Source organism: Medicago truncatula, chromosome 4 (assembly GCF_003473485.1).
Source record: "Medicago truncatula cultivar Jemalong A17 chromosome 4, MtrunA17r5.0-ANR, whole genome shotgun sequence".
Taxonomy (NCBI): domain Eukaryota; kingdom Viridiplantae; phylum Streptophyta; class Magnoliopsida; order Fabales; family Fabaceae; genus Medicago; species Medicago truncatula.
Genome location: NC_053045.1, coordinates 37,678,985 through 37,706,351, shown reverse-complemented (window position 1 = coordinate 37,706,351; position 27,367 = coordinate 37,678,985). Strand labels below are relative to the sequence as shown.

Sequence of the window (27,367 nt, the reverse complement as noted above, 5' to 3'; positions counted from 1 at the left end):
AGTTTCAATGTTTTTTATTGATAGTTCTGATGCCAAAAACATGGAAGGAGGTTTGGGACCTGTGGTGGAAGGCGGAGAAGAAGAAAGAACGTGTAGGAATAAAAACGCGTGTGGGTTTTCCTGTATCCCTTGATACTTAACCTATCTTTAATCTCAACCACACATTTTAATCTAACGGTTGTTATTTATTCCTATCATTCTCACATAAATATGTTATGCTCACTTGATATGCTATGCTCCCTATATATATTAAAAAAAAAGGAAGGATTTCAAAAACAAAAAGGTGAAATAAATATTCCATTATTATTATATTGTAATTTAGTTAGTTAGTTAGTAGTATAAAAAAGCATTAAACAAAGTGCTTAGAGTTCGTTCATTCGTTTTTCCAAATCAAATCAAATCAAATCAGAATCAGAAGAAACGCAACAGGGAAGAAGGAACAAGGAAATATACGCAATTCAATTTCTCTTCCCTTTGCTTTTCACAATTCAATAATCTGATCGCATGGGTCAAGCTTTTCGCAAACTCTTCGATTCCTTCTTCGGCAATACCGAGATGCGGGTAATCAAATTTTTTTTATTTTTTTTTTATGTTTTAATTTTTATCATAATAACAATAAATGCTGATTTTGTGCTTCATTATTAACTCATATCTATGATTAGTGTGCGTTTTAATGTCTGTTTGGGATGCCAAAAATTGATCATGGCTAAGCTAAAAGTGAGTTGAAGACAAAGTGATTTATGTTTGAATATATTATTATGTAAAAGTTAGCTGGTAAATTAACTTCATTGTAAAAATCAATTCTTGAATCAAAAGCTTCAATTTTTAACTTCAAGTTATAATCAATTCTACTCGAGAGCAACCAAACTTGTCAAAATCAATTTTGGATCCTCTAAAAGTGGAACCAATCATACACGAAATTTGTTAATGTAGCTTTCTTTGTTATCAGCAATAGTTTGATTATGAGGGGGGTTGGGTAGCTCAACTGGTTTGAGCTAAGGGTTAAGGAGTTGGAGATTCAGGGTTCAAGTCCTATTAAGGAGAAAAAAAACTAACATAACAATTAACATACTAACACTTGTCATTAAAAAAAAAGCAATATTTTGATTATAATTCTTCAAATTTGGTGTGGTTTAGGTTGTCATGCTTGGTCTTGATGCTGCTGGAAAGACAACTATATTGTACAAGCTTCACATTGGAGAAGTTTTATCTACTGTTCCCACAATTGGTGGGTTTTATTTCATAAACTCAATGATTAAGTTCATTGTTTCTTTGTTGAAATTTCTTAGAATAGATCAGAGATATCTTGTTATTTAATGCTAATTAAATTGTGTTTGGATATTATGGTTAAAGTGTTTTTTAGCTTATGCTTGCTAATTATCTACTTGGTTGTTTTTCTTTGTCGGTTTGAATATGCTTGTGAGTGGAGTTGGTTTATTACCCTCATTAATTCCGATGTTGTTATACCAAACTTTTTTTTGATGGAGTTGGTTTTTGTTTGCGCGATGAAACAGAGATTTTCCCCTCTGTAATTGTACTGCAAATATCTGTGGTGGGTTTGTGTGAATTGAATGGATACAAACATGTATGGTATTTTAGTATAGCAGAACGAAAATTATAATTGGAAACAATCATTGTTGTTTGAGCTTTGAGGCATATGAGTCTGTCTGCATTGCAGGTTTCAACGTTGAGAAAGTTCAGTATAAGAATGTTATTTTCACGGTTTGGGATGTTGGAGGCCAAGAGAAATTGAGGACACTCTGGAGGCACTATTTTAACAACACAGATGGTTTGGTAAGCATTGATTCTTGTGATTTTATGTGTTTTTCATATTGAAAACACAACTTGTGTCATTTGGTTTTGTAAAATTTTCCTTTTGCTTCAATTATTCTTATATCCTATAGGACTGAAAAGTCAGGAGATTGGGTTAATGTATCAAGGTTGATACATATGTGCATGTTTATGCAGATATATGTTGTTGATAGTCTGGACCGCGAGAGAATTGGGAAAGCAAAGCAAGAATTTCAGGTGATAAGCCCAAAAACTTACAAATTAACACACACACACACACACAACATGTTATTCCAAACAGACTTTGAATTGATCTATGGATTACTTGCAGACAATCATAAACGACCCGTTTATGCTCAACAGTGTCATCTTGGTACTTGCCAACAAACAAGACCTGGTATGTGTATCTTGATCTGTGCTCTACTTCTTCCATCTGAATGACCTATAACTTATACGTGTAAAGATGAAGTCAAAGTCAAATCATGTGAGTTGGTTGTCAGTTTTTGCTGAGTACTATTATAGTTAGCATAATGTGCCATAATTAATGCACATACCAGTGCAAACATTGAAGGGGTAGGCTTTATGTCAGTCATTTAAATAGTTGCAATATATGGAATATGGTTCAAAGGTTAAGGATTTCTTTCCTCATATAATGCTGGTTGTTACAAAAAGAATCCTGCACCTTTTGCACGTGCATGCGTATCTAAAGAAATCTATTTTTTCTCTATTTCAGTTTTTCCATCCTGTAGTTTTCTGTTTTTCTTTTAACTCATCTGTGTAATTAGTCTGGTACTAAGTAGAAAAACTCTATTCCCCTGCCAATAGGCCACCAACCACAAGAACCAAGTATATTTGAAAATATTCATTATTTACTTGCTGGCTGTTGACAATAGCCTTCACTCCATGTGAACATTCTGAGTCAGTTCTGATCTTGTAGCAACTTCTTTAATTGATTTATTTTTTGCTTTCTTTCTGTTGTCTAAGTTAAAGGGAAGAAAACTTATTTTAGGACGATCCAACCAGTGTTGTTAAATGGGGACCATTGCGCCGCCATGCGGAACGGCGTGGCGGATTTTTGGATAACCACCATAGACAATTTGTGAAGGGATGCCCGCCATGGCAACACCATAGGCTGCAATGGCGTGTTTATATGGTGGATGTTTGGCCTTCCGTCATATCCGCCATTGATTCCAACCCGTGTATTTTTTTCAAATCTTGAGGGAGGTTACTGTAACCTCATAATATAATTAGAAATTCAATTTCAAAGCACACAAGCAAGAACTTTTTTAAGCAAAAACGGTTTTCTTCTTGTCTTCCCATCATTATGCTTGACCACTAAGTCTTGATACTAGTGAGACTTGAGTTTTGGTGGAATCTGTGACTTTTTGTATTGCACGTTCAAGTTCAATTCTTACTTGTACACCACTTGAATTCTTTATGTAATCTTTCCCACATGATCATGGTTCATGACTGACACTGTTTTCGTTCCCAATATGTCAAATTTCATCAATGGGACTTCTATCTGTCCAAAAACAATTGCTCTTTTGTATGATTATGTATATCCTTGTATTGCTAGCTGATCACTCCTTCAATTAAGTAGCTTACTCCTAAGTTTGCCTTAATTTAGCTATAACTGCAAATGTTTTCCTCTTCTTTTCTAGAGAGGAGCGATGACGCCAAGGGAAGTGTGTGACGGATTAGGTCTCTTTGATCTAAAGAATAGAAAATGGCACATACAAGGCACCTGTGCACTTAAGGGCGATGGCCTTTATGAGGGTTTGGACTGGTTGTCCTCAACACTGAAGGAGATGAAGGCTGCTGGATACTCTTCATTAGGACTAGGAACTTCATCCTTCTAATTTTTCAGGTTTGAACTATCTTCATCTCTCAATCATCAGTTACCTTTCTATTTATCATATATCATTTCATTATATTATAATGTATATTTTCATTCTTTTGTAGGTATTTTGGCCTTGGGATTTGGTGAATGTGCAGACTGTGACCAGTTCCAAAATGTCTAGATTGGTAATCAAATTCTTTTGGTTTTCGTGTTAAGCTGATGAAGAATACAGTTACTTTGCCTTTCAGGGTATTTAAAGATATGTGACTTTCTACAATTATAGAAGTTTGTACATGTCAAATGATTAACTAAATTTTGTTGCTGTATTGATACCCCACGTTAAGTGCACGGGTACCTGATAGAAGGTCTTGGATACTGGCTGGATCAGTTGTTCATTCTCCCTTGATATTCTCCACCTTACTCTTTGTGAATGTTATTTCTGTGTGGCTGTGACTGATGCATTGATTCATAAAAATAACGAGTCTGACAAACACATTGCGATCTCGTCACAATTTTCTTTAGGCATCGCCAACATGTTATTATGATTCAGTTAGATTGTGTGGTTGCAATTGCTTCCCTTTTGCCCATAATAATATAGCTGTTACTTCTATTGGAATATTTTGTATATCAGGTTGCACAATTGCTTTTAACTAAAAGTTTTAGTATGAATTGTATGAGGGAGTTTTATCAACTTAAAAAAAATAAAGAATAAACGAACATATTTTTTCAACTTATTTTGTATGGGAGGATATATTTGACCATAAGAAAAGCAGACAAAGAAAAGTATGATAAATTGATTATCTTTGTTTATACTGACTGGGAAAAGATCACTGTAGTGTAGGCTGTACCTCTGTCCCTATATAAACACGTTGATCAGATACAAGAATTAAGAAAATTAATTTTTACATTAAATAATTTCATATTTTTTATAAATATTTAAATCACATAAGCAAAAATGGGTCAAATCAAGAAAGTGGGCATGCAAACTTTTTTAAAAAACAATTTTTGCAAGGATATATATTTAGAAGTTTTTTTTTTTTTTTTTTTTTTGCAGGGACCTAACAAATTCCAACCAAATCATATATTTGCAGGGACCATTTGTATATTTCATTTCAGCCTTGCTTAATATATACTCTTTGTGTTCCACAATATACACACTCTTAGAGAAATGCAATATGTTGTTCTACTTTATTTCTCCAATTCTATAACTGGACCGTCATAATATTCCTAAGGGCTTAAAAGCCCTCCAGAAGGGCTTAGGCGCCCTATAGAAGGGACTTTGGAGGTCTAGGCGCGTCCTCCTCAGGACGCCGCCCACCTCGGCTTCTAGAAACCTCTAGAAGTCGCCCCAAACCGCCTAAATGAGCTAAAAAGACTAAAACCCCTGCTTTCTTAGAGCTTAAGTCACGTAGGAAAAAAGCCCATTAGCAGGCTATAAATAACCCTCTTGAGATCATTTTCAACAGATCTGATATTCAGTCTAAAAACCCTAGTTTAGAACCCTAATCTACGATTCTTGGCCCTAGAATCCTTACCGTACTTTTTCTGCAAGTACAATAACCAAAGAAGAAAAGTATGTAAGTTTGAGGCTTTTGAATCAAATATTTTTCTCTGCTGCTCATAAGATTAAGAATATTGAATTTTCTTCGTAAAAACTTACTATTAAAAGTCTTTAAAGAGTGTCCCAGATTCCCAGAGACACTCGTTAGCATTTCTCTAAGTGGGGTATAGTGCTTGAGTGTCTTTGGCCTTTGGTGTCTTTGTTCCTATCTTTCTCTTAACCACTCATTATCTCTTATCTAAATAATTTATTTTAATCATTCATTTATTATTCTCTATCATCTAAAACAAACTAAAGGCATTAATGACACCAAAGGCCAGAGGCACCCAAGTATTTTTAGTCTAAGTGGTTGTGAATCTTCATTAATAATGCATCATCATGATGTACCTTTTTTCCACATTTTGTTGGGCGATGTTTGCGAGTCTTTGTAGCAAGTCTTCCCATTTGGCATTACTGCATTATTAATAAGTATTGCCATTTGTATCTTGTTTCTGAATGTGAGAAGAAATAATAATAATAAGTTGAAAGCAAAGATTAAGATGATGAGTAGTGTTGTGTCTCTGAAGTTAGTTGGAGCAATCTTTGTTGTGTTGCTGTTGGAGATTCTCTTATCCAACTGTTGTGGAGCTATAGCTTATGCCAAACATGTTGCATAGAGAAGGAGACATGCTCTCCATGATGCCTTATGTTGCATCAGCGACAGATCCACAACAGTTGAGATTCCCTGACCTCCAAGGTTCATTTGATGGAGTTGCGGCCTTTAAAGTATCTGAACCTCAGTTGGAGTCGGTTTCCAAACAGTATTTTTCCAGATATTTTTGGTTCTCTTGGAAGTCAAGATCATTTGGAATTCTTCCGCCATCCAACGAACCTTAGAGAACAGCTCCACAATAGTTGAGACTCCTTGACCTCCAAGGTTCATTTGATGACGGAAGAAATCCAAATGATCTTGTTCGCCTTTCACAGTTGCAATATCTTGATCTTTCAGAGAATCGTCTCGAGGTTACAATCCCTTATCAACTTGGAAATTTCTCTCATTTGTTGTACCTTGATCTTAGTTATAATAATGTTCTTGTTGGAACCATTCCTCATCAACTTGGAAGCCTTTCAAATTTTAAAGGGGGCTTAGTGGCCTGCCTTCATATATAGTTAGAAGTTTAGCTGCTTAAACCATGAAAATACAAATATATAGCTCCGTTTGTTAATTAGCTGGTGGTAATATCATCATGATCTCAATTTGTTTATAGCTTTTATGTTAAATATGTTAAGCCTGAGCTTAGAAATAACTGTTACATCAGAATTATAGACCCACTTTGATATATTTTGTTTCTAAAAAAATTATTTGTGTGCAATTATTTAGACTTAAAAGATGATTAAAGAATTGAAGCATTTTACTCAGAAAATTCAAATTTCAAAAGAATAAAGAAAATTCATGTTTTATGAAGACATATATGAATAACTTATATATGGTGTTACCTTTTCATATTATTTTCAAGCTCAAACATATCTTTCATTTAATTCTTTGTTTATTTCATTTCACTCAAACTCAAACTCAAACATGTCCTTTGATCACTTTTCATAGGAAAAGTTTGTTTAAGCATCTCCAATGGCACCATGTGCAACTTTGTTGAAGAAAGGTAGCAGAACAAAGCTTCTCTGATCACATAGAAATAAAAGATTTCAAAGTTCTCTGTTATGTATCAATAATTTAAAATATCAATTTGTGAAGCATATATGCTGTGAGGTTAATATTGTTATTCTGAAGAAGAAGAAAAACATGTCATGTAATCTAATTATTGGAATACTCTAATGGTGCCACTCCTAGTCCTCCTTCACTTTTCTAGTATAGTTGTATGAATGTTATTTGAGAGAAAATGTGATTGTTGTGAATCACCATTTTAACTTTGTGTTTCTTGACCTCCTGATATCTAAAATGCTCAGCTACTTCATAAATTTGAGTTTTTCAGCTACTTCACTTTTCTAGTATAATTGGCCATTGTCATTGAGTTTCCATGATATCTTCATTGTTTTGCCAATATGGATTATGGAAGCTTGATAAGAATTGGAATCAGCTTGATTATAAGTAAATAGTGTGAGATATGATTACAACTATTATTTTTCTTGGTAAATCAAATGGGGCAGACGAATTATGCTCACAAACATGTATATCATCATTCAAAGTGATAAATTTTGCTGATAATTTACTAACCCTTTGTGCAACGCACGGGCTTTCCATTTAGTATTTATGTACAACAGAACCAAACTTACATGCTGGAAGTTTAAATTCTAAAAGGTTACAAATTCCAAATAAAAGATCAAAGTTGCGAGTTCAATATCTTATAGGAAATGAACTGAAGATGAGAAAATACAAGAAAATGAATAGAAGAAACGGTCATAACAAGTGCCCTAAGGGTTTAAGGCACTTGTTAAAAAAAATTAAAAGTAGTAGTTTTGCAAAGGAAACAACATTTTATAAAATTTTGAAAAAGTTAAATTCATCATTTTTCACCATATTTCAACACAATATATCTATTTTTGTTCCCCTAACCAATGCCCTAAGGGCACTCTTTAGCGTTTTCCTAGAAGAAATAATATTTCTGTTTTAAAAGAAACATATATTTGAGTAAGAGAGATCATGAGGTCAAAAGATTATTGTGACACACAAGGAGTATAGATTTTTTTTTTCATCGATCATTATATTTTCGCTAATGTATCTGTCAAACTTTTTCATTGATATGATCTGAATATATATACAAGAATAAAATCAAAAGAATAAGCTTCTACCCCCTACAATTACTCAAGAATATACTTCTAATGTTACTCCTAAAAAATTTCCTACAATAGCTAATGTCTATCAATCAGTCTAAGATATATATGTCTGAGATTTCCTCATCTATCAATCTATAAACATGCAGATTACAATTTTTATAAACATATTTATCAATATTTATCTTAATGCCCCCCCTCAAGTTGGCACATTAAAATTCCAAGTGCCCAATTTGCTGAGGAAATAATCAAACTGTGACCTGACTAATGACTTGAGTTGCTTTTGCAGTATATGCCGAAGAAACTGTGCAGGGCCTTACAATTCTATCTGGTGTAAGGAATATGAATCTTTGACATGATTCCATGCTAGCATAATTTATCAAGGATGATAGCTGTAAAATCTTATGCTAAACAAATTTGGATCTGCAAAACAAGTTGAATACTAGAAAGTAGCAGTGAGTGTAAGAATTCTCATTCATTTCAATCCAATTGTGAGACATTTGCAACTATTCCATCATTAGTGCATAAATCATCAGCCAAACACCTATCTCACCATCTCTCATCATGTATCCAATTATTTTTCTCTTTTGGCCCAGTAGGACCTTCCTCGCCATAGAGCTCCACCGGTAACTTGTTAATCAAGTCTCTCATTGAATACTGAAGCATGCGCGGAAGTGCATTGATAACCTTATCCAACTCAGTTTTTGAATCATAAATAATTTTGGGACCCCACTTTCTCATAAACTGCAACCAATTAGGCTCAGCGACAACATTTTCTAGATATTCAGCTGCAACAACTTCATAATGGATACTGGAGTCCACGTACAAATTACTACGAACAGCATCGTTCCTAATGCCAAGCCCTAGTTTTGAAGATCCTTGGATGTACGTTCCAGGACGAGGGTAACTTGCATGTCCACTTTTTGACGAGTAAACAATGGCTTTATTTCCATCAATATAATCCAAGTCACATGTGTCCATCCATTCACCGCCACTGTGTTGTGAGAAGTATATGCTATAGAGCTCTCCGGCAAAGTTACATATACGAAGTGTGAAATGCTCCCAGTCACCAACATGCTCTCCAATCTTGCTCAAAGGTATATTTTTTATTCCAACTTTCAAAGTGGCTGGTCCGTTGAAAGGGCAAAATATCCACATTGCAATGTCTGTAAAAGTCCCACCAAGAGCCGGCTTCACATGAACATAAAGCTTTGCACTATTTAAATCCCCGCGTTTGATAAAATCCCTTCGATCATCACTCGGCAATTCTATCCAAAATTGGCCATCATTTGATCCTCCAGATGGTAGATTTGAGCCAGTTGCATCGATTCCCTCTCCTGTACACATACCCTTTCTGCACAAAAGGGCTCCATTGCTGAAAAACCAATCAACAGAAGATGGCAAGTAAATTTCCTCAGGGTGAAAGAAAACAGTAGGGCCATAATGGTTAATAAGTCCATGAATTTGTTGCAAATTAGGCATTGATTGTAGCGCAGCATTTAAGTTCTTCAAGCATGCAATAGGGTTCTCTTCTCCATTGCTCAAACCACTACTGCAGAGAAAAGTCCCAACACAAACACCTTTCCCTAGCATGCCACGGTCACAAGGTCTCGAGCTCGATAGCTGAAATGATAACTCTGGAATTTTAGAAGCAACAGCAAATTTTACATGGTAAGGTTCACATTTGTCAGTAAGATCGGCACGAACACAACACATTTCATCCAACTTAGGCTTTTCAGGTTTGTCTGTAACTAAGTAGCCAACGGCTTTGTAACCTTCAGGAGGTTCGGGTAGCCAGAAGTAACCGCACCCACTTGAAATTTCCAGACTGGCAGGCGCATTTGAACTCCAAACTAACTCAAAATCAAGGGGATTCCTCAGAGCAGGTAGCTTTTCCACGTTAGTTTCGGAAAAATGAATTCTTGTTTCCTTTGCGACAAGTACAAAACCTCGTAAAGGTTTGTCACTAGGTTGACAATAGTGACCAAGGATATGGAAAGTGTGAGGTATTCCTACAGGCTTGTAGAATATAACAGCTTTTTTCGGGTTTAGTATAGCAGTGCTCCAAATGAACTCAAACCTTGTGACCTTGGAAACTTCTATTTCACCAAGATTTACAACTCCTGAGGCAAAACCTTGTCCTGTAATGAGTAATGACATAGACAGAAAAGGTATGTTTAGAAGTAAGTTATTTTTCTTTTCAAAAAATTAACAAAAGGAAAAGCTAGTTAGTTAATTTAAGTTCCTGTGTTACATTGAGACAGTAATTAATTATCCCTTGCTAGCATTTTCCTATATTTTATTGAGTAGGAATCGAACTCGATAGCCCAATACTTACAACACGCTGGAGAGTATTAATTAATGCGTAAAAGGAGACATAAGAGTTATCAATTTACATTGCACAAATCTCACTCACTAGTAACCCAAAAACTGTAAGTTATAGGATCATAATTAAATAAATTGGATACGTAATAAATTCACAAAATCTAACTGCACAAAAAACAAATGCTATATAGTTACCAAAAATGCAAAATTGAGATGCCTATCTATGATGAAATTGAATTAACCTTGAGGCCATTGAGGAATGGGTTGAGGAAGAGAAAAGATTTGAGGAAGAGGGGAAGAGGATTGAGCGAATGTAATTGAAGAATTCCTACAAAAGCACACGGAATCAAGCATCTCCATATGATCATCGAGATTTGCTTCTTTTTTCTTTCTTTCCTTCGATACTCTCTTTTTTTCTATAATTACTCTCTCTTTGTTACTTAAAACGTTTCCATATTTGGATATTAATTATATTTGTTACTGTTACAATCATATTTAAATTCATATCAACTACTTAATTATTGTTATAAGAAATTATAAAAACCTAAATTATCCTAAAATTATATGTCTAAAGTCAATCATATAATAAATAGTGGTAAATTTAATTCATGTAAAGATACCATTTTGAGAAATCTAAACATTTCATCTTACTTCCTTCTCTCTTGATTTTCTTAGTTTGATAAATCCTAGCATTATATATAATTATAGTATTATATAATTAGAGTAGTAATTTATATCATCTTATTAGTTCACTAATATCATAAAAGAAGTATTCAAAATATCCGATCTTTCAACAATTATCTAACTATTCAAATCTTTTAATTATCTAATTATTGATCACAAAAGACTCTTCATTCAGAAACAACTAATATAAATTAAAATTAGTACCTATCATATATGTTTCCCTCAATAATCAATCAATACAAAAATAAAATATTCTATATCCGTCAATCCACTCATGTATAATCCGTCAATCCACTCATGTAAATTTTATGAAATTCTGATTAAAATTATTTTGATTTTAATTAAAAATATAGGTATATATATTTTTCATTTTTATATTGTAACAAATTCTATTTATCGTTTTCAATGACATCATCACCTATATAACAATTATGATAAATTTTTGTCTTATCTTTTTGAATGTCATCAATAATATAACATTCTTATAAACAAATTTACCCGAAAATAATGTATTATTTATATATAGAATAGATAATAGACACAAATTTATTAATAGTAGCTTCATATCACTTTCTTTAGGAACGTATAGTTTGACTAATTTCTACTTGCTCCCTTCTCAAACCGTGTTTTTCTGCAAAGTTCGACACATGCGTAAGTCGGCAGACTCTAATCGTTGTAACACCTGAGTAGTCTATTCCTTTTTTCAAGTTTGAATAGATGTTCAGTTGCCTCTATTTAGGATAAACAAGGGAAGGGACCGCCATTAATTTTTAAGCAAGAAAGCAAATATGATTGTACAAGATGTTACAAGTTGACCGGATAACCTCAATAATCACAAAAACCAACCAATATAGTAGCAACTAACATAGTTGCTGCAGAGGGCATGGCGACAAGGATTGCGAAGTTCAAGAACTAATTTTGAATATAACATCAGAGCACAAATGAAAAGCAGATTACACCGAGTTATACAAGCTCATGTCACTAATACAAGCATTAGCATCCAATAGATACAAAACAGGAAAGCTGTTCTGATTCTAATTGCTATGAAATGCTTTGCTCTAACTATTACCAGACCAGAGCATTAAACACTATCAAATGATCCCAAAACACTTTGTTCTCAGCATTTGGAACTCACTGCGAGAAAATATCCGAGTCTATGCTCATCGGTTTATAGATTTAAATATGGACAGTAATAATCAAGAAGCTTGTGCATTATTAGCATTTGGCTCGGAATCTATTTTTTGATCAATATTTTGCTCGGAATCTGTTTTTTGGTCAAGATTTGGCTCAGAATCTAATTCTGATGATTTAGCATCTTCAAAAGTTTCCATTTCAACGGCCACATCATCACTCGTATCAGCCTCAACCATAACTTCATCTGTGTCTGGTACAAGAGGCTCAGGCTCAGTCTCAGTGCCATTTTGTGCACCATCAGATTGCTGCTGCTGCATTTCACTTGCCTTCTCTTGGTCATCTGGTTCTTGTACTGGATCTTGTGGATAAGGATCAGTGCAAATTGTCAACGTAGATGTAACTAACAAATTCTACAGAGAAAAACACCATACAGAAGTCAAGCAAAATGTTTAACCAAGTTATCTATAATTCATGTGCCAACCATAAAATGCATGATTAACCATTTACAAATACAGGATCTTTATTGTTGTAAATATAACAAATTTGAAAAGCAGTGCACATGCTATATTATGAAGCATACCTTTTCAAGAGCTAAAGCAAGCTTGGAAAGATTTGGATAAATGTTTTTTGCCTCCAATAGAATCTGTGCCATACAAAATATCAGACAACACTGTTCTATACTATCATGTTAACCTTGATGGATATTGGACCCAGAATATAATAATGCAGAATGGATAAAAGAAGCAAACATACCTCACAGACCCTTTGCAATGTAAATGGTGGGCCATCAATAAAACATGTAAGTGCTGGAATCCAGAAAAGTATTTCAAAGTTAATTGGGAAAGATTTAGTTCAGCAATAAATAACAAGGCATACCCTTAAAGGAGATCATTATTCAAGAGATTTGTTGCAGGCCAATGATTAAGAAAGAACAGGGTCTGAGTTGGGTCTACGCAAATTGCTTTTCAAAACCATTGTTTATCAGCTAAATGAGTGTCACTACTTCATTATGGCATCAAATAGCTTAAAGTAAATTTGAAAACTAGAATGGATGGAATAATCTTAATCAACACAACGCATGCTAATCGCCAGGAAGTTTATCTCTCATGGATACTCTTCTAAAAGCTTTGGTTTCACCAAGTGTCAGTTATCTCCAGTCTAGACATACATATTGGGCAACACAAAAGTTCAACTATTTTAAGAATTCAAAATATGATTTTAAAATAAATGACATTATTTGTTAATTTAGAGCTTTCTTTAAGCAATTTTTTTTAAAATAGTTTATGTATATGCATCAGAGTATCGATCTATATACGTATATATGTAAAAATGCTACACACCGGTATATGGCCAATGTTTTGATAAATGTACCCGCAGGTTAGTCCAGTTCAACTGTGAACTGCTCCAGTCAAGACTCTAAAACAAGTAGCAGAGAGTGATTGCTACAGAATGAAAAGTTGAGCTGATTCAAAGACTACAACCATTAAATGCACCAAGGGAGAAGTGAGTACCAAACACGGATTCCACATCTCTAAGATTGATATTCCCAAAATAATTTTATTAGCTCTTGCCAAGAGTAATTAAATATTTTACAATATTTTTCACATACTTAAGACTAATACAATTATAATATAATTTTCAATACTGAAATAAAAATATTAAATTCGCACAATTGATGTCTATGAAATTTAATGGTACTCATAAAAAACAGTGGAACTAAAGGTGGGATACCTTCATCCAATTTGTTGACCAGATCAGAATAGGACTCTCCTAATGAAGCACATTGCTGCTCACTTGTCAATTTTGCCTCAGGGTACTCGGACAATACCTGCACAAAAATTATGGAGAGAAATACGATGCATGAATAATAAAATTCCAATAAACTAATATGTGAACGACAAAATATAAACCGCCGCATGCTAGCATACCTCTAAGAATTAACATAATATAAAGAACAATGCATGCTAGCATTACCTCCCCATACCTGCTTCAGCTGAAATGACAGCATACTCTTCAGATTATCCCAGTCATGCCTGTTATACAAAAAATGACCACATTATTGTTTAAAGTGCATATCGGTCTCCAAGTCAATCGTCTCCACTGTAGTGAATACAATGATAGCCGCTTCAGTATAAAAATTAGTAAAAATTAATATGCAAATTATAATAAATACAAGCACTCTCTCAAAAAAAAAAGAAAAAATACAAGCATATGGAAACCTCATAATATTCAAAATTTAGAACACATATTCATCACTTATTAATACCTAACCATCATAGCTAACAGACACAACCAACATCAGTCTAAGGAGGATAGAGGCTAAGGTTAATGATCATTCTTGAATAATAAGTATTTAGCAATTACGATGATAACACAAAATGATTGGACAATTAAATCAAAACCTCAATGAGGAATGGGAAAGGAATAAATAACAAAACAACAACAAAAACCACCACCGAGACTTTTCTCATTAGGTGGGATCAACTGCATAGATCAATCAATTACACAAAAACCTATCTTGTATTAGACCAAAGATAAAATGTTTATTTCTAATTACTCCCTCCGGTCTCATAAAATGTTTATAATATATAGACCTCGGTAATTCAATAAACCTGAACAAGGATTCTTCACTTAATATATATGAGACCGGACGGAATATCTCTTAATAAACGGGTTTGTTGTTTAATCTCCCTATGCCTCTAACTATTAGACTGTTCTCTATCTAGTCAGCTCTCCTTACCAAACCTGACATCCGCTAGCAATACAAGTCAGCGAGGCTGCATCGGCAATATAATGTTGTGATTCAGTGTAATTAAATACTTGGTACTTTCTAGTTCTATGTACAGTTTAGGCTCACGAAAGCAACCAATCAAGTAGGAATTGAACATATCATCAATTCAAAATGTTGGCAAATCGTTAATTTGCAATTGGCAGTCCTTAAGCAATTAAAATAAGCTGTATTGCTGCAACTGGAACTAAAAGAACTACACAGAAGTTTTATGAGATTAAATGATCGAAAACATCATAAAATAATTCATTCTCATAGGCACAAACTCTAATATTATTAGTGCAAAAACATAATCCCTTAAAGCACAAAGTTAAGTAACTCTCACTCACCAAAACTTCCCGGTGGATGCAATAGCTTGTAGAATCCTTACAACTTCATCCCTTGAAGCATCGCTTTTTACTTCTTCTTTTGCTACAGTGTCTCTGAAAAACAAACGACAATTAAAAAATTCAATTCGAAAGAATTTTCATACAGAAAAACAAGCTGAGTGAATTCGCAAAATTACATGTGATTTGAAACATCAGCTACCGCCGCATCATTTTGTAGATTATCGGTGCCGTCGCTGGAAGAAACCACCGGTGGTTGCTGCATATTTTCCTGTGGTTGCGTCTCCATCATAATCCCTCTGCAACCGCACTAAATTAAATCACAGAAAGTGAAGAGTGAGTGTTGGTTGAAATTTGAGAAGGATGTGTCGGAGGAACTGCGTCCGCTGTGTGTGTGAGTGTAAGTTGGGCTTTGTGCAGTAGTGGGTGGGCTCACTTATGGGCCTGTTGTCTTTATATCACTAACGAGGGAGGAACTATTCTTACCCCCAAAATCATGAATTCCGGTTTTTTCCATTTATTTATCTCTATTTACCGTTTGGATTCATTTATGCGAGAGATAAACACAAGTAATAGTTTAAAAAGATATGTTTAATCAGTGAATTACATTTATGGGTCCAACTAATTTTCTTTCTTGACTATCTCTCTCATTAAATTAATTGTACATTGAGGATATATTCTTGAATAAAATGTACCTCCTTTATGAAAGAGGAAGAAAACACTGTCTGAAAGTATGATTTTTTTTTTAAACTAGTTACAAACCCGTGCTTTGCACGGGTTGAATAACGTATTTTTTTAAAATTTAGTTCTGAAGGAGAAATCTTATAAATTATGGAAAATTGTTACCCTTTATAAATGTGAAAATCAAAGTTCGTAAACCAAAAATTTGCATCACAGAGTCTAAAACACTACATAAAAAATAAAATAACAATTATTGCAATCTCTTATTCCTTAAAGTTAACCCGAACACAAAATTTTACCCTAGATTTAACGTAACTTCTTTGCTTAATTTTATTGTATTACCCCTATTTAATTTAATCAAAATGTTAACGTTAATTGTTAGGGAAATCAAAATAACAAATCGCTCCTAATTTTTCTCCTTAATTTTATTAAACAAATTATATTAACCCTAGATTTAATTTATGCAAAATGTCAGCTCATTTATAAACGTTAACTCATGACGCAATATTAACCCTAGATTTAACCTAATTTTTTCGTGTAACTTTACTATATTAACCCTAGATTTAATTTATGCAAAAAGTCATCTCTAATTTTAACCTAATTTTTCCCTCCACACTTTTGCATTTAATGTTTATCTAAAGTAAAATAAAAGTATGTTCCCAATTATATGCTGTTTTTTTGAAAGGAATAACCATTAACCCGTCTCGCTATTGTTAACTTAATATCTTACTTATAAATGTTAACCCGTCTTGCAATACTTAACCTATTTTATTTCTTAAAGTTAACCTGAACGCAAAATTTTGCCATAGATGTAACCTAACTTCTTTGCTTAATTTTACTATATTAACCCTGTTTAATTTAATCAAAATGTTAACGTTAATTGTTAGGGAAATCAAAATAAACAAATCGCTCCTAATTTTTCACTTTAATGTTACTAAACAAATTTTATTAACCCTAGATTTAATTTAAGCCAAATGACATCTCTTATTTCTAAATGTTAACCTGTGACGCAATATTAACCTTATATTTAACCTTATTTTTTCTTGTGACTTTACTATATTAACCCTAAATTTAATTTAAGCAAAATGTCATCTCTTATTTCTAAATGTTAACCCGTGACGCAATATTAACCCTAGATTTAACCTATTTTTTCACGTGACTTTACAATAGTAACTCTAGATTTAATTTATGCAAAATGTCAGCTCTAATTTTAACCTAATTTTTTCCTCCACACTTTTACATTTAATGTTTATCTAAGGTAAAATAATAACCTTAGATAATCACGGCATAAAAAAAAATTCTTCGAAAGAATGTAGAAGCAACTGAATTTGGGAGAAAAAATTGAAAATTAGTTAAAAATATAAAAATTGGAAAATAATTAAAAGTTATTAAAAATATAAAAATTAGAAAGTAATTAAAAAAAATTGGTTAGGGGCAAAAATGGAAATTCATAGGCCATGGTTAAAAAAAAAAAAACTTAACCAATAAATAGATTACCAAATTGCCCCTTATAGGGGCAAAATGGTAAATTTAAGGGACATTTCTTTTTAATATAAGTATATAGATGTGGATTTTTAGAAGTGTAGGGTGATATATGCAAAACGTACTTAAATAAATTATTAAAATTTGTTTTAACTTTAATTGATTATATATAAATGTTAAAAAAGTGATTTAATAAACACAATATATGATTTAAATTTAATTAATTCTATACAAATCTTATTTTAACTTCTAAATAAGCTTTTAAAATATTATTTAGTTATTATTCAATGAAACTAAAAAAATATCTTATTTCTTATAATAAGAAGGAGAGAGAATGCTGTATATATCTACAGCTTATCCATCTACTTTACTATATAGGACAATCTTTGTCCCTTTTTTTTTGACCATTTTGCCCTTATGAAAGGGCATTTTCGTAAATTAGTAATTTCTGCCTTTCCCCCTATATATATGGAGTGGTACAAAACCCATTTCATTTCATCTTCAAAACAAAAAATCTTTCCTTCCATCTCTCAAAAAAGAAAAAAAAAACAGTCCTTCCTCTGCTGCTATCTTTCTTCCTTCTTCCACAAATTTTGGTTTTGGTCTTCATTGTAGGTAACTTCCTCTTCCTTTGATCAATTGAAAATCATGATTGGATTATTTTTGTGTTATTTGTTCAATCAGTGTTTTGCATGTCGAATATTTTAATTTTCCAGAAATTTTGTGGGTTTTGGTTTGAAATTTGCTTGCATGTTTTCAGAAAAGGGTTTTTTTGATTTTAATTGAGGTTTTGATTCCTTGGTTTTGTGTTGTTGTTTATTGATTCTGTTTTGTAAAAAATTTGAGAGAAATTTCCAGAAAATTATGTTTTCAGAATTTTTTTACAAAATATATGTTATTCAGAAAAGGGTTTTAAAAATTTGAGTGAAAAGAAATACTTGGTTTGTTGTGAGAGAGAAATTTGTGTTGTTGTTCTTAGAATAAAAAAGAAGCAATTTACTCATCTTTAATTACAATTTGGATCGGTTTTTATGAGTTGAAGAAATTTTAAGCTATGTGTGGCTGATTTGATAGTTTACTTATTTGAATTGTTTGGATTATTATTCATTTTATTTAATTTTTTGTTGAAATTTGTTGATTGTTGTAGGCTCGGTGTGATCAAAATGATTCAGATCGATTGAAGCAATGAAAGGATTGAAGCTATGAAAGGTGCGAATTCGCTGTCATCTTTAACAACTTCGTCATCTAAATGGTTTTATGGAGCCTCCAATCACGCTCCAAGTTCACCTGCGTCTTCGTCAATGCGTAGGAAGCCGTAACAGTTATATCTAGAGGTTGTACCATTGGATTCTCATAAAACTAAATAAAATGTAACTGTGACGGTTCGATTTTGGTCTTTCAAGTAAGTGATTGTGAATTTTGTGATTGTGTTTTGTGTCATGAACCAACGCTTCAATCAGATTTTGTTTGCTACATGTGCATTTCTGAATATACTTTGGATTTTGCCTTCTGTGCCATGAAATTTCTCTGCATTTTCATCTATTTTGAGCATTGAAATTTAAGATTTTGTATGTTTTTTATGATGTTTGGCTTTGAGAATTGACTGTTGTTTTTGTTTTGTTGGTTTTGGATGAGTAGATCTACTTCACACATTTAGCTATTTGCCGCGGGATCTTAATTTCATCGATCATACCAGTGACATTGGATGGAAAGAGTGAGTTTTCTTTTCATTTATCCATCATTGTTGCTTTGTTTTATTTTAGGGATGGAGATTGATTATTTGATGTGCTTGTGTTGTTTATTAGTCATCAACGTGGAAGGCCTATAATTGCTGATCCGGGGTTGGACATGAATAAGAAGCAAGATGTGTTTTGGATTACACAGGAGAAGTAGACCAGCTGCTTTCAAGTTTTTCACAGGTGAAGATTCTTTTTCTTGTCTGCTTGGTTTATGTCTCCTTTTTCTTTTTTGCCTTTCTAATTTTTGTTATGGTTTATGTGGTTCTAGATATTCTTCAATGTTGCGTAGCGGTTTTTTACTTTTTTGAACATTGCCAGTCTATCTTATGAATCTTTTCGATTGAAATGGGTATACAATACATCACTTGTGGAAAAGTTTTATTAGCTTATTTTACGCTGTTCACAAAGGAGTTAAATGAGAAAATTGCGATCAGAAACTAATGTCAACTTATACAAGAAGCTACTATTCCAAAAGTTTAGTTTTTATAAGAACTTTTCGTATTTCCTTGGTTTCTGCATTGGAATGTTTTGAATAGATTTTGAAGAAATTAAAGTGTTGATGCTTAAGAAACCTTTTGTGTATTCATTTCATAGTATCATTAGTTCAGTTCTTTGTGAGGCAGTAAAAGCTCAAGAAACCTTTTTTTGTATTAATTTCAGTGTCATCGATTCTGTTCTATGTTTAACATGTCTGTCAGATTGAATCACTTGCTGTGACTATGCAATTACCTTTTCTGATTGTGCGAGGTAGTAAGAAGCATGATTGATTGTGGTGCTTGGTGATTTTGTGGTGCTTGGTGATTTCAGTAATAATTAAATTCAACTGTAGTAACTCTTAATTTCTATTGTTAATTTGCTCTGTTAGGGTCTGTTGTTCAACCTGAGAAAATTTGAAGCAGTATCGGTTTTACACAGGGTCAGTTAATTTTAGGACAACTCATTTAAAATAGGACACCTGGATGGTGTGAGTATCTGTGGGATTGAAAATCTTCATATCGGTTAAAGCTCCCATGAGGGTGTATCGGTCCTTTGATTTGAGGAGTTTTTTCCATTTTAATGGAGGAAATCAACATTTTTAACTCAACCTGATTCTTGGTATAATATTTCACTATTGCAATTTTGTCATGGTCCTTGAGTGCTAGGAATTATGGTGACAGCCACAGTTGTAAAAATTGGGCTCATGACATATTGGATGCGGCTTAATCGAAACTTGCTTTATTTGTTATTTGTGAAATGTTTTCAGAAGATTAAAACATCCAGATTTATTGGAATGACTTTTTTTTGTTAATTAAGGTTGTGGCCATGCTGAAGAGTTATAGAGTTGCTAAAAACTTGTGCTAAGGTCAATGGAAGCTGTCTTGTGCTTATCTTCCCTTATATATAGGCAATGCTTTGAACACAAACATAATAGTTGAATATGTTGAAATTTTGTTTTCAGTGGCCTTATTTTCTTGACATTCACAGGCAGTGCCGCAGTTTTCTATGATTGTATGGATAATAATATGATAACATATAAAATAGTAACTTATTGATATGTATAAGATATTTAATTTGATTGATGGCTGATGCACTTAAATCTGAATTTTTTAAGTGGGAGTCCATGTTTATCCTTTTCCTTGAGTTGAACAAGTACATGGATGTGTGTTGTGTTGGTTTTGATTCTGAGGTTTTTATTTGTTGTTGCATGTTTTTTGTTTTGGCCTGGTGTTTTGTTTTTATTTGTGCCACAATTACCACAGTTTAGAAAAATTGAACTGAACCCTTATTCAATTGTCTTGAACCAACTTTTATAGAGATTTGGTGCACCATTTATGTAGTTTCTATACCAAATTGGGTCATAAAATTGATTATGTACATGTAATATTGAGTTTGCTTGATGACATAAAATTTGAAGGCACAAAACTATGTTGGCTTTTTACAACAGCAGGCCACTCCTCATCGGAAATCAGAAAGAGCGTACAAAATGCACCTTCTGTGTGCCAATTTGATGCAGGACGTTCTCCAACGAGTCTTAATAATTTGGTAATTCAGCTTAGGAAAGTCTGTAACCATCCTGACCTCTTAGAATCAGTCTTTGATGGTTCATGTAAGTAATGTCGGATTGGATGATTTAGCTAATTTCATTATCAGTTATACTTAAATTGAGCTATATTTTGCTTTTGTATAGATTTTTATCCTCCTGTGAATGAGATAATTGGAAAATGTGGTAAATTTCAATTGGTCGACCGATTGCTGGAGCGGCTATTTGCACGGAATCACAAGGTATGCTTTAGAGTTCTGTGCTTGTGCCTTTCTGCTTCCTTTTTGTGGCCAAGCTGCTACTCATCTGCACCTGCCTTTGCTAATTGCTATCAGGTTCTGATCTTCAGTCAGTGGACCAAAGTGCCAGATATAATGGATTATTATTTTAGTGAAAAGGGTTTCAAGGTTTCCAGGATTGACGGTTCGGTGAAGCTGGATGATAGGAAACGGCAGGTCTATACCAATGCTTCGATAACACAACTTTTAATCATACACCTCAAATTACTTTTCTTAATATGTTTTTTTTAGGTTTTGAATATGAAATTAATAATGCACAAGCTTTCATGATCTTCATTGGAAGACTTTGATCGAGGAAAACAAGACTTATACTTTGGAGAAATTCTTATTGTTTGTCTTCGTTTATTTTTCGAACTAGATAATATGGCATGAAGTTGGTGAGTCTGAGTCTGAAGAAGATAGGATGGTGTATGAGCTTGAACAAGAATGTCTAGAAGTATACAGAAGAAAGGTAGATAAAGCAAATTGCTCTAGAGCTCAACTTAGGCAACAAATTGCTGATTCCGAGGCAAACTTATAGCTATTTGTTCTGAAATGGGAGAGCGACCTGTACATAGTAGACAAGTCGGATATTTTATAGTATTGTATTGTTTACTCTTTTCTCACTTTCTGCTCTAGATTCTAATTTGAACATCATTGTTATACTTGATTCTAAGCAAATCAAGTGAAGCATACTGAAACATACTGTAATCTTTGTTTGAAGCATATTGAAACAACCTTTCATTGTTCTTTGACTGCACTTATGCTATCATAATATGGAACTGGCTTTTTGCTACTCTCAATCTCAACCTGCATTTCAATATTATTATCATTGTGCGCCTCCAATGTTGGTGCTGAGAACAAAAATGCCTCCATCTGCAAGCACTGGAGGAAATGGTCCATCTTATCAATTTAAGTAGTATTTCTTGAAGAATTAGTAATATTAATCATGTCGCTTTATATTTTTGTTTTCAAAGCATTAGAGTGGTTCTATTCTGAGTTGAGAAATGTACTCTATTGGTTGTGTGTACTTTTTAGCACTTTAGTGATTTGATGATTAAGTAATCAACAAATTGTGAGATGTACTCTTATTAGTTGCCTTATGTACTTTCTGCTACCAAGTTGGGTATTAAGGAAAAATTATCATTATCTTTGGTATAAGTATAGTCTTCGATATGTTATCTATTTGTTACTTCATATGCTATCAATTTTGAGTTCCTGCATCTGAATTCAATTCTCATAATTATGAGATTTGAAATATCATTCTTCCCTTATGAACTTTTTAAATTCTTTGCATACAAGAAACTTAGCGCCTCAATTATGTACTTCTTAAGCTATCAATTTTCAGTTCTTGCATCTGTTACAATTAAGAAGATGATGAAAAACATTCACTGCAGTTGTTACATCTAATTTAGGTAGAAAAAATTAAACATATTTATACTATCAGCTATATAGTTTTTCCACTGCAACATCTGTTGTGAAGATTCAATTAGACACAGTGAAATAGACTTAAATACATTATACTTTCTTATGACTATGCTTTATTGTATTACTTTGTTAACGTATAAGAAAAAAGGACTAATAATATATTTGTGAATTTATAGAAAGATTGGTTTCCACACACAGTTAGCAGTGTTTTTAGTGATATCAAATTCATGTATTACTTGGATTGATAAAAAGTTCATTTGCTTTGTGATATCATCAAATATATCCCTTATAATCAAAAGTGTACTAATATTTCCAATTTTTTCATTTACACGCTTACAATGCTTCATGCTTCCTGCATTCGTTCATTCCATGGGCTCAAGAATGTCTGCCTTCAAAATTGAACAAGACATGATAGCTTATCTATTAATTAGCGTGCAAATTAAGTTTGTGCGAGATGTTTATAATATATAGCTAGGAATTGTGCAGTATGCTTGCTTGCTTTTCACATTTATGAAGTTTGCATTTTCCTTAAACTTGATCATCCATGTGCAATACTTATGTTCTCTTCTTTCCTTTAATTTGCTAAAATGTTAAAAAGGCAGCCATTTCTTTGAAAAATGCAGCCATTTCCCTTAATTTGCTAATTTATCGTGTACAACAAAAGATTTCAAAAACGCGATATTAAACCCTTGCGAAACACGGGTTTTTAACTATTTCATGAATCAAGACTTCGTAAGGCTTTGATAAATATTTTTAATTTGCTCATTTTTCTTTTAGAACAATTTTTTTTACAAGATACGTTATTCAATCCGTGCGAAGCACGGGTTTATAACTAGTTTAACATTACAATATTGTCCAACACATATGAACAACCAAAAAAATGTCAAAAATATCTCCAGTATGACAATATAGTTAGTGGAAAGAATGACACAGGAGAATTATCATAATAACATTCATCAAAAAAAAAATATAGTTAGTGGATATCATGAAGTAAATTCCGACAAAGGAATTAATAAGTCATCAACCATTGAAGGCAAGCTTGATAGACTTCAAAAGATTCAATGTGAGATAATGTTCAAATCATACAATCCAATGATGCATCCTTGAAGTTTCTTCAAGTTCAGAACACATTTAGAGAAGTTCATAAATATGACTGAAAAACTATTATAAATCTCTTTTAAAATCTTAATTGAAATCCTTCTCAAAAGCTTTGCTTATTGCTCATACATCAGTTCAGATCTTACTCAAAAGCATAGTCAAAATACTCTTTAGAAACTTTCCCAGAAGCCTGTTAAAACACAAAGGAAGAGATGCTATAGTGCACAAAACATTTATGCTTCATCCAATTAAAAACAGCGTACAGTATAAATAAAATGTGTCTTCACTTTACTGTTTAATTATTTCTTTATCTCATCAATAAGAATTACTACTCCTACTTGTTAGTATCATTTTCAACATTGTTTCCTAACAGCAACCATATATATGGGCTTCGTAGCTTTACACAAATACTACCTTCTCGAGGATATGTAATTTGTATAACCATTAGCCACCACCAACATTGGTTCATTATATCAAACAGAGCAGTTTACATAAATTAAGAACTTTGACAACTTATAAAAATTCAAATAATTTCATTATGAGTAATCTTCATTTAATAATAAGCATCGTAAAACTTGCCAGCATAAAAGTGTGCCGCAAAAGTTTATTGTAATGATGCAATACACTATCAAAATTTGCAAAGTAAAATGAAAAAAGCACAACCAAACCAAAGGTTTGGATTTTGACCTCAACATCTAAGAACCAAAGAGAGTTCCACATTTCAAGTGGTTTCATCCAACATTACAGAAATTCACTTAATAATAAATTTTCTATTACTCAGCCAGCTGATTCTGTGGCAGTGCTTGCAGTGCAGTTCTTTTCTGCTCCACTCCCTGCATTTGGACATCATCATTATTAACCATGTTTGTTTTTTCTTCTAACTTCTTCCTCACCAACTTCTTGAGAACCCGCAAACTAGCAGTCTTAACATTGATGGTTTTCGAGTTTTCTTTCATCACAGTAGGATTGCCAGTACCACACTCAATCTCCTTGATTTCTGAATGAGCTGAGCAAACGGGTTCCCCCTTTATCTTCTCAGAAACCACAAACTCAGTGTAGTCCTCTGCTGCATGTTCCTCGGTTTGTGCTTCAGCTTCCTGTTTCTCAGAAGTATCCTTCTGATCTTCTACTTTCTTTGCAGCTACATCCAACATTGAGAGTTGTAGAATGACATCTTCAACTCCGTTGCTTTCTTTTTCGTTTTCAAAGGATTGGATGCAGACCTCATTTTCAGCTCCAGAGTCACCAGAAGTTCCATCCTTTTCAACTAGAATAGCCGAAGATACACACTCTACCTTCTTTGGTTCAGGTTCAAATACTTCTTCTACTTGATGCTCCTCTGAAGAAGTCTCTATAGTTCCATTAGGCACCACAGCAGTCTCGGGAGCAATAGCATGGTGAGTAATCTCTTCAGAAGACTCTTCAGGTAACACAACAGACATATCAGCAACATCTTGGTCAAGATCATCCCCACAAGCATCATCAGGTACCACAACATTCAAAGGGGCAATAACTAGGTCAGCAATCTCCTTATAAGCTTCTTCAGATGCCTCAAGAGACAAGCCAGCAACATCTTGGTTAGGAACATCCACAAAAGCATCTTCAGGTTCAGCAACAGTCAAAGAAGCAATAGTTTGGTCAGCAATCTCCACAGAAACCTCTTCAGATGCAGCAATCTCCACAGAAACCTCTTCAGATGCAGCTAGCTCCATAGCTTGGTCTTGCTCAGCTACAAAGCATTCCTTATTTTCAATTTCAGCAGAATCACTAGTTTTCTCGGGTTCAAGCTGCTCAGATCCTGTAAAATGATCAACATCATGTTCAGATTAGTAAACAAAAACAAACTATCAGTGAATGCTAATAAATTAATAGCAATAGATAAGAACCACAAGCATATTGCAAAACAAACCTGCTTCATTTGAATCAGCACATGTCTCAAAACTGTCTTGCAGATTTAAACTTGAGTCCTCACGTGAAACCTCCACATGATTGACATTCTCTGAACCCTCTTCTTTTGGATCAGCCTGCAACACATCCTCTGCATCAGTTGATTTCACTTCTGAACCAGAATCATGTGACTGGCTTTCACAGTCGGCTTTGTTTAGAGAGGAAACTTCCACTTCATCAGTGTTCTGAGAAACCACATTTGATTCTGTCTGCGAACTAGCCCCTGCTGATAAACAATTTCATAGTTGATTAAAATCAATCATTACATAAACACAAATGCGAATGAGCAAAAATAATTCACAATAGTTAAACATAATGAGATCAGCATACCGTTTTCAGTCTCAATTGAGCCCCCTTCATTCTGGGAGACACTCATTTCTTCAGAAACATCATCATTCTTGGTTGATTCCATGTCCTCAGTGTCCGCCAAACTCATCTTCGACAAGCTCTTCCCCACCAATCTCACTGACCTTCTGGTGCTGTATGCTTTCTGCACTGAAGTTCCATCAGAGATCTCAGTTTTGTTCCGAACAGAACGACCAGCTCTGGTCCTACTGCTGGGAGCTGCAGCAGGAGTTTTGGCCACATCCGTTGCCTTTCCTTGCACCTCACTCACAACATCATCTTCATCTTCTATCACAATCACTTCCTTCTTTCTCCGAGTAGAAACAGCTGGAACCCTTCTCCTGCTAGTTGGCACAACAGCAGGAGTACCGGCATCAACATTAGCATCTAAGTTCTCTTGCTCAACTTCCCCTTCAGCAACTCCACCTCTTCCCCCACGGTTAACCCTTGTAGAAACCTTAGTGCTTTCAGCTTCTTTCACCGGTTTCCTTTGAGTCGTAGTTCTGCGAGCTGTTCGTGGTTGAACAGCCGGTGTACCAATATCACCACCTTCCCTTTGATTCAAAATTTCATCCAATCCTTCAACCTACAATCAATTCCAATCAAATCAAACATTCATCTTTTAAAAAATAAAAAAAAATTCCCATTTTCCAAATCTAATGAAACATTGAATCAATACAATACAGTTTCAAGTTTCAACAATTATTAGCATAAGAATGAATCAATTACATCTCAAGATTGAAAAAATCGAACCCTAAAATCAAAAACCTAATCGATTTAATATACTTCAAATTGAAAAAATAAACTCTGAATCTAAACAACATGAACAAATTAAATTAACAGCACAATGATATATCAACGATTCCAAATTCAAACAAAATGATTAAACTAAATAAAAGCAAGAAATGGAGAAAGAATTACATGAGGAAGAGCTGAGAGAGCATCAGCCATGGCAACATTGGTGATATTAGCAGGAATCTTGTTCATCTTGGAAAGTGCTTGAAGCTCTTTACGTGAGAGAGTGTGGAAATCCATTGCTGAGATTTGAGATCGAAAAGCAAAACAAGGTGTTTTGGTTTTGGGGTTTTAGGAGGCGCCGATTCAGACAGATACACGAGAATAGGGTAAATTGGT

The 27,367-nt window shown here is 33.6% G+C and overlaps 5 protein-coding genes across 11 annotated transcripts; 2 read left to right on the top strand and 3 right to left on the bottom strand.

The window, feature by feature from the left end:
• The first annotated feature begins 356 nt into the window (after nucleotides 1-356).
• On the top strand, nucleotides 357-4,247 carry LOC11437745 (ADP-ribosylation factor). Its single transcript, XM_003607355.4, has 7 exons — nucleotides 357-561; nucleotides 1,138-1,228; nucleotides 1,679-1,794; nucleotides 1,969-2,028; nucleotides 2,123-2,188; nucleotides 3,453-3,658; nucleotides 3,754-4,247. Exons 1-6 carry the CDS (start codon nucleotides 505-507, stop codon nucleotides 3,648-3,650), a joined length of 588 nt encoding a protein of 195 aa, XP_003607403.1. The 5' UTR covers nucleotides 357-504; the 3' UTR covers nucleotides 3,651-3,658; nucleotides 3,754-4,247.
• Nucleotides 4,248-7,905: 3,658 nt separating this feature from the next.
• On the bottom strand, nucleotides 7,906-10,722 carry LOC11441225 (uncharacterized). The gene is made up of 2 exons (XM_003607353.4): nucleotides 10,526-10,722; nucleotides 7,906-10,099 (listed from the first exon to the last, which is right to left on the bottom strand). Exons 1-2 carry the CDS (start codon nucleotides 10,641-10,643, stop codon nucleotides 8,508-8,510), a joined length of 1,710 nt encoding a protein of 569 aa, XP_003607401.2. The 5' UTR covers nucleotides 10,644-10,722; the 3' UTR covers nucleotides 7,906-8,507.
• A 1,141-nt stretch (nucleotides 10,723-11,863) lies between these two features.
• LOC11441662 (serine/threonine-protein phosphatase 4 regulatory subunit 2-A) lies at nucleotides 11,864-15,591 on the bottom strand. Its single transcript, XM_003607352.4, has 7 exons — nucleotides 15,395-15,591; nucleotides 15,219-15,311; nucleotides 14,086-14,134; nucleotides 13,833-13,929; nucleotides 12,855-12,907; nucleotides 12,682-12,744; nucleotides 11,864-12,511 (listed from the first exon to the last, which is right to left on the bottom strand). Exons 1-7 carry the CDS (start codon nucleotides 15,505-15,507, stop codon nucleotides 12,164-12,166), a joined length of 816 nt encoding a protein of 271 aa, XP_003607400.2. The 5' UTR covers nucleotides 15,508-15,591; the 3' UTR covers nucleotides 11,864-12,163.
• A 2,280-nt stretch (nucleotides 15,592-17,871) lies between these two features.
• LOC11444441 (ATP-dependent DNA helicase DDM1) lies at nucleotides 17,872-22,576 on the top strand. Of its 5 annotated transcripts, none has more exons than XM_024780329.2 (8): nucleotides 17,872-17,993; nucleotides 18,526-18,780; nucleotides 19,017-19,092; nucleotides 19,184-19,297; nucleotides 21,045-21,203; nucleotides 21,285-21,379; nucleotides 21,473-21,592; nucleotides 21,795-22,576. In XM_024780329.2, the coding sequence occupies exons 4-8, from the start codon at nucleotides 19,243-19,245 to the stop codon at nucleotides 21,954-21,956; spliced, it is 591 nt and encodes a 196-aa protein (XP_024636097.1). In that variant the 5' UTR covers nucleotides 17,872-17,993; nucleotides 18,526-18,780; nucleotides 19,017-19,092; nucleotides 19,184-19,242; the 3' UTR covers nucleotides 21,957-22,576. The 5 variants fall into 5 exon arrangements, with proteins under 5 accessions (XP_024636097.1, XP_013456616.2, XP_024636093.1 ...); XM_013601162.3 differs by having other exon boundaries at nucleotides 21,042-21,203; XM_024780325.2 differs by having other exon boundaries at nucleotides 21,012-21,203.
• A 1,878-nt stretch (nucleotides 22,577-24,454) lies between these two features.
• On the bottom strand, nucleotides 24,455-27,367 carry LOC11445468 (uncharacterized). Of its 3 annotated transcripts, XM_039833604.1 has the most exons (5): nucleotides 27,155-27,367; nucleotides 26,219-26,819; nucleotides 25,851-26,114; nucleotides 25,618-25,739; nucleotides 24,455-25,587 (listed from the first exon to the last, which is right to left on the bottom strand). In XM_039833604.1, exons 1-5 carry the CDS (start codon nucleotides 27,266-27,268, stop codon nucleotides 24,715-24,717), a joined length of 1,974 nt encoding a protein of 657 aa, XP_039689538.1. In that variant the 5' UTR covers nucleotides 27,269-27,367; the 3' UTR covers nucleotides 24,455-24,714. The 3 variants fall into 3 exon arrangements, with proteins under 3 accessions (XP_039689538.1, XP_024638221.1, XP_003607398.1); XM_024782453.2 differs by having other exon boundaries at nucleotides 24,455-25,739; XM_003607350.4 differs by having other exon boundaries at nucleotides 24,455-25,739; nucleotides 25,851-26,111.

Coding starts and splice junctions, on each gene's coding strand:
- LOC11445468 (XM_024782453.2), bottom strand. CDS start 27,268: ATGGATTTCCACACTCTCTCACGTAAAGAGCTTCAAGCACTTTCCAAG. Junction 26,115..26,218: donor CTCAATTGAGACTGAAAACG/GTATGCTGATCT, acceptor ATTGTTTATCAG/CAGGGGCTAGTTCGCAGACA. Junction 25,740..25,850: donor TGCTGATTCAAATGAAGCAG/GTTTGTTTTGCA, acceptor ATCATTTTACAG/GATCTGAGCAGCTTGAACCC.
- LOC11441225 (XM_003607353.4), bottom strand. CDS start 10,643: ATGGAGATGCTTGATTCCGTGTGCTTTTGTAGGAATTCTTCAATTACA. Junction 10,100..10,525: donor CATTCCTCAATGGCCTCAAG/GTTAATTCAATT, acceptor TACTCATTACAG/GACAAGGTTTTGCCTCAGGA.
- LOC11444441 (XM_024780325.2), top strand. CDS start 19,243: ATGTGTTTTGGATTACACAGGAGAAGTAGACCAGCTGCTTTCAAGTTT. Junction 21,204..21,284: donor ATCAGTCTTTGATGGTTCAT/GTAAGTAATGTC, acceptor GCTTTTGTATAG/ATTTTTATCCTCCTGTGAAT. Junction 21,380..21,472: donor TATTTGCACGGAATCACAAG/GTATGCTTTAGA, acceptor AATTGCTATCAG/GTTCTGATCTTCAGTCAGTG.
- LOC11437745 (XM_003607355.4), top strand. CDS start 505: ATGGGTCAAGCTTTTCGCAAACTCTTCGATTCCTTCTTCGGCAATACC. Junction 1,229..1,678: donor ATCTACTGTTCCCACAATTG/GTGGGTTTTATT, acceptor TCTGCATTGCAG/GTTTCAACGTTGAGAAAGTT. Junction 1,795..1,968: donor TTAACAACACAGATGGTTTG/GTAAGCATTGAT, acceptor ATGTTTATGCAG/ATATATGTTGTTGATAGTCT.
- LOC11441662 (XM_003607352.4), bottom strand. CDS start 15,507: ATGATGGAGACGCAACCACAGGAAAATATGCAGCAACCACCGGTGGTT. Junction 15,312..15,394: donor GCTGATGTTTCAAATCACAT/GTAATTTTGCGA, acceptor TTTGTTTTTCAG/AGACACTGTAGCAAAAGAAG. Junction 13,930..14,085: donor TGTCATTTCAGCTGAAGCAG/GTATGGGGAGGT, acceptor ATTTTTGTGCAG/GTATTGTCCGAGTACCCTGA.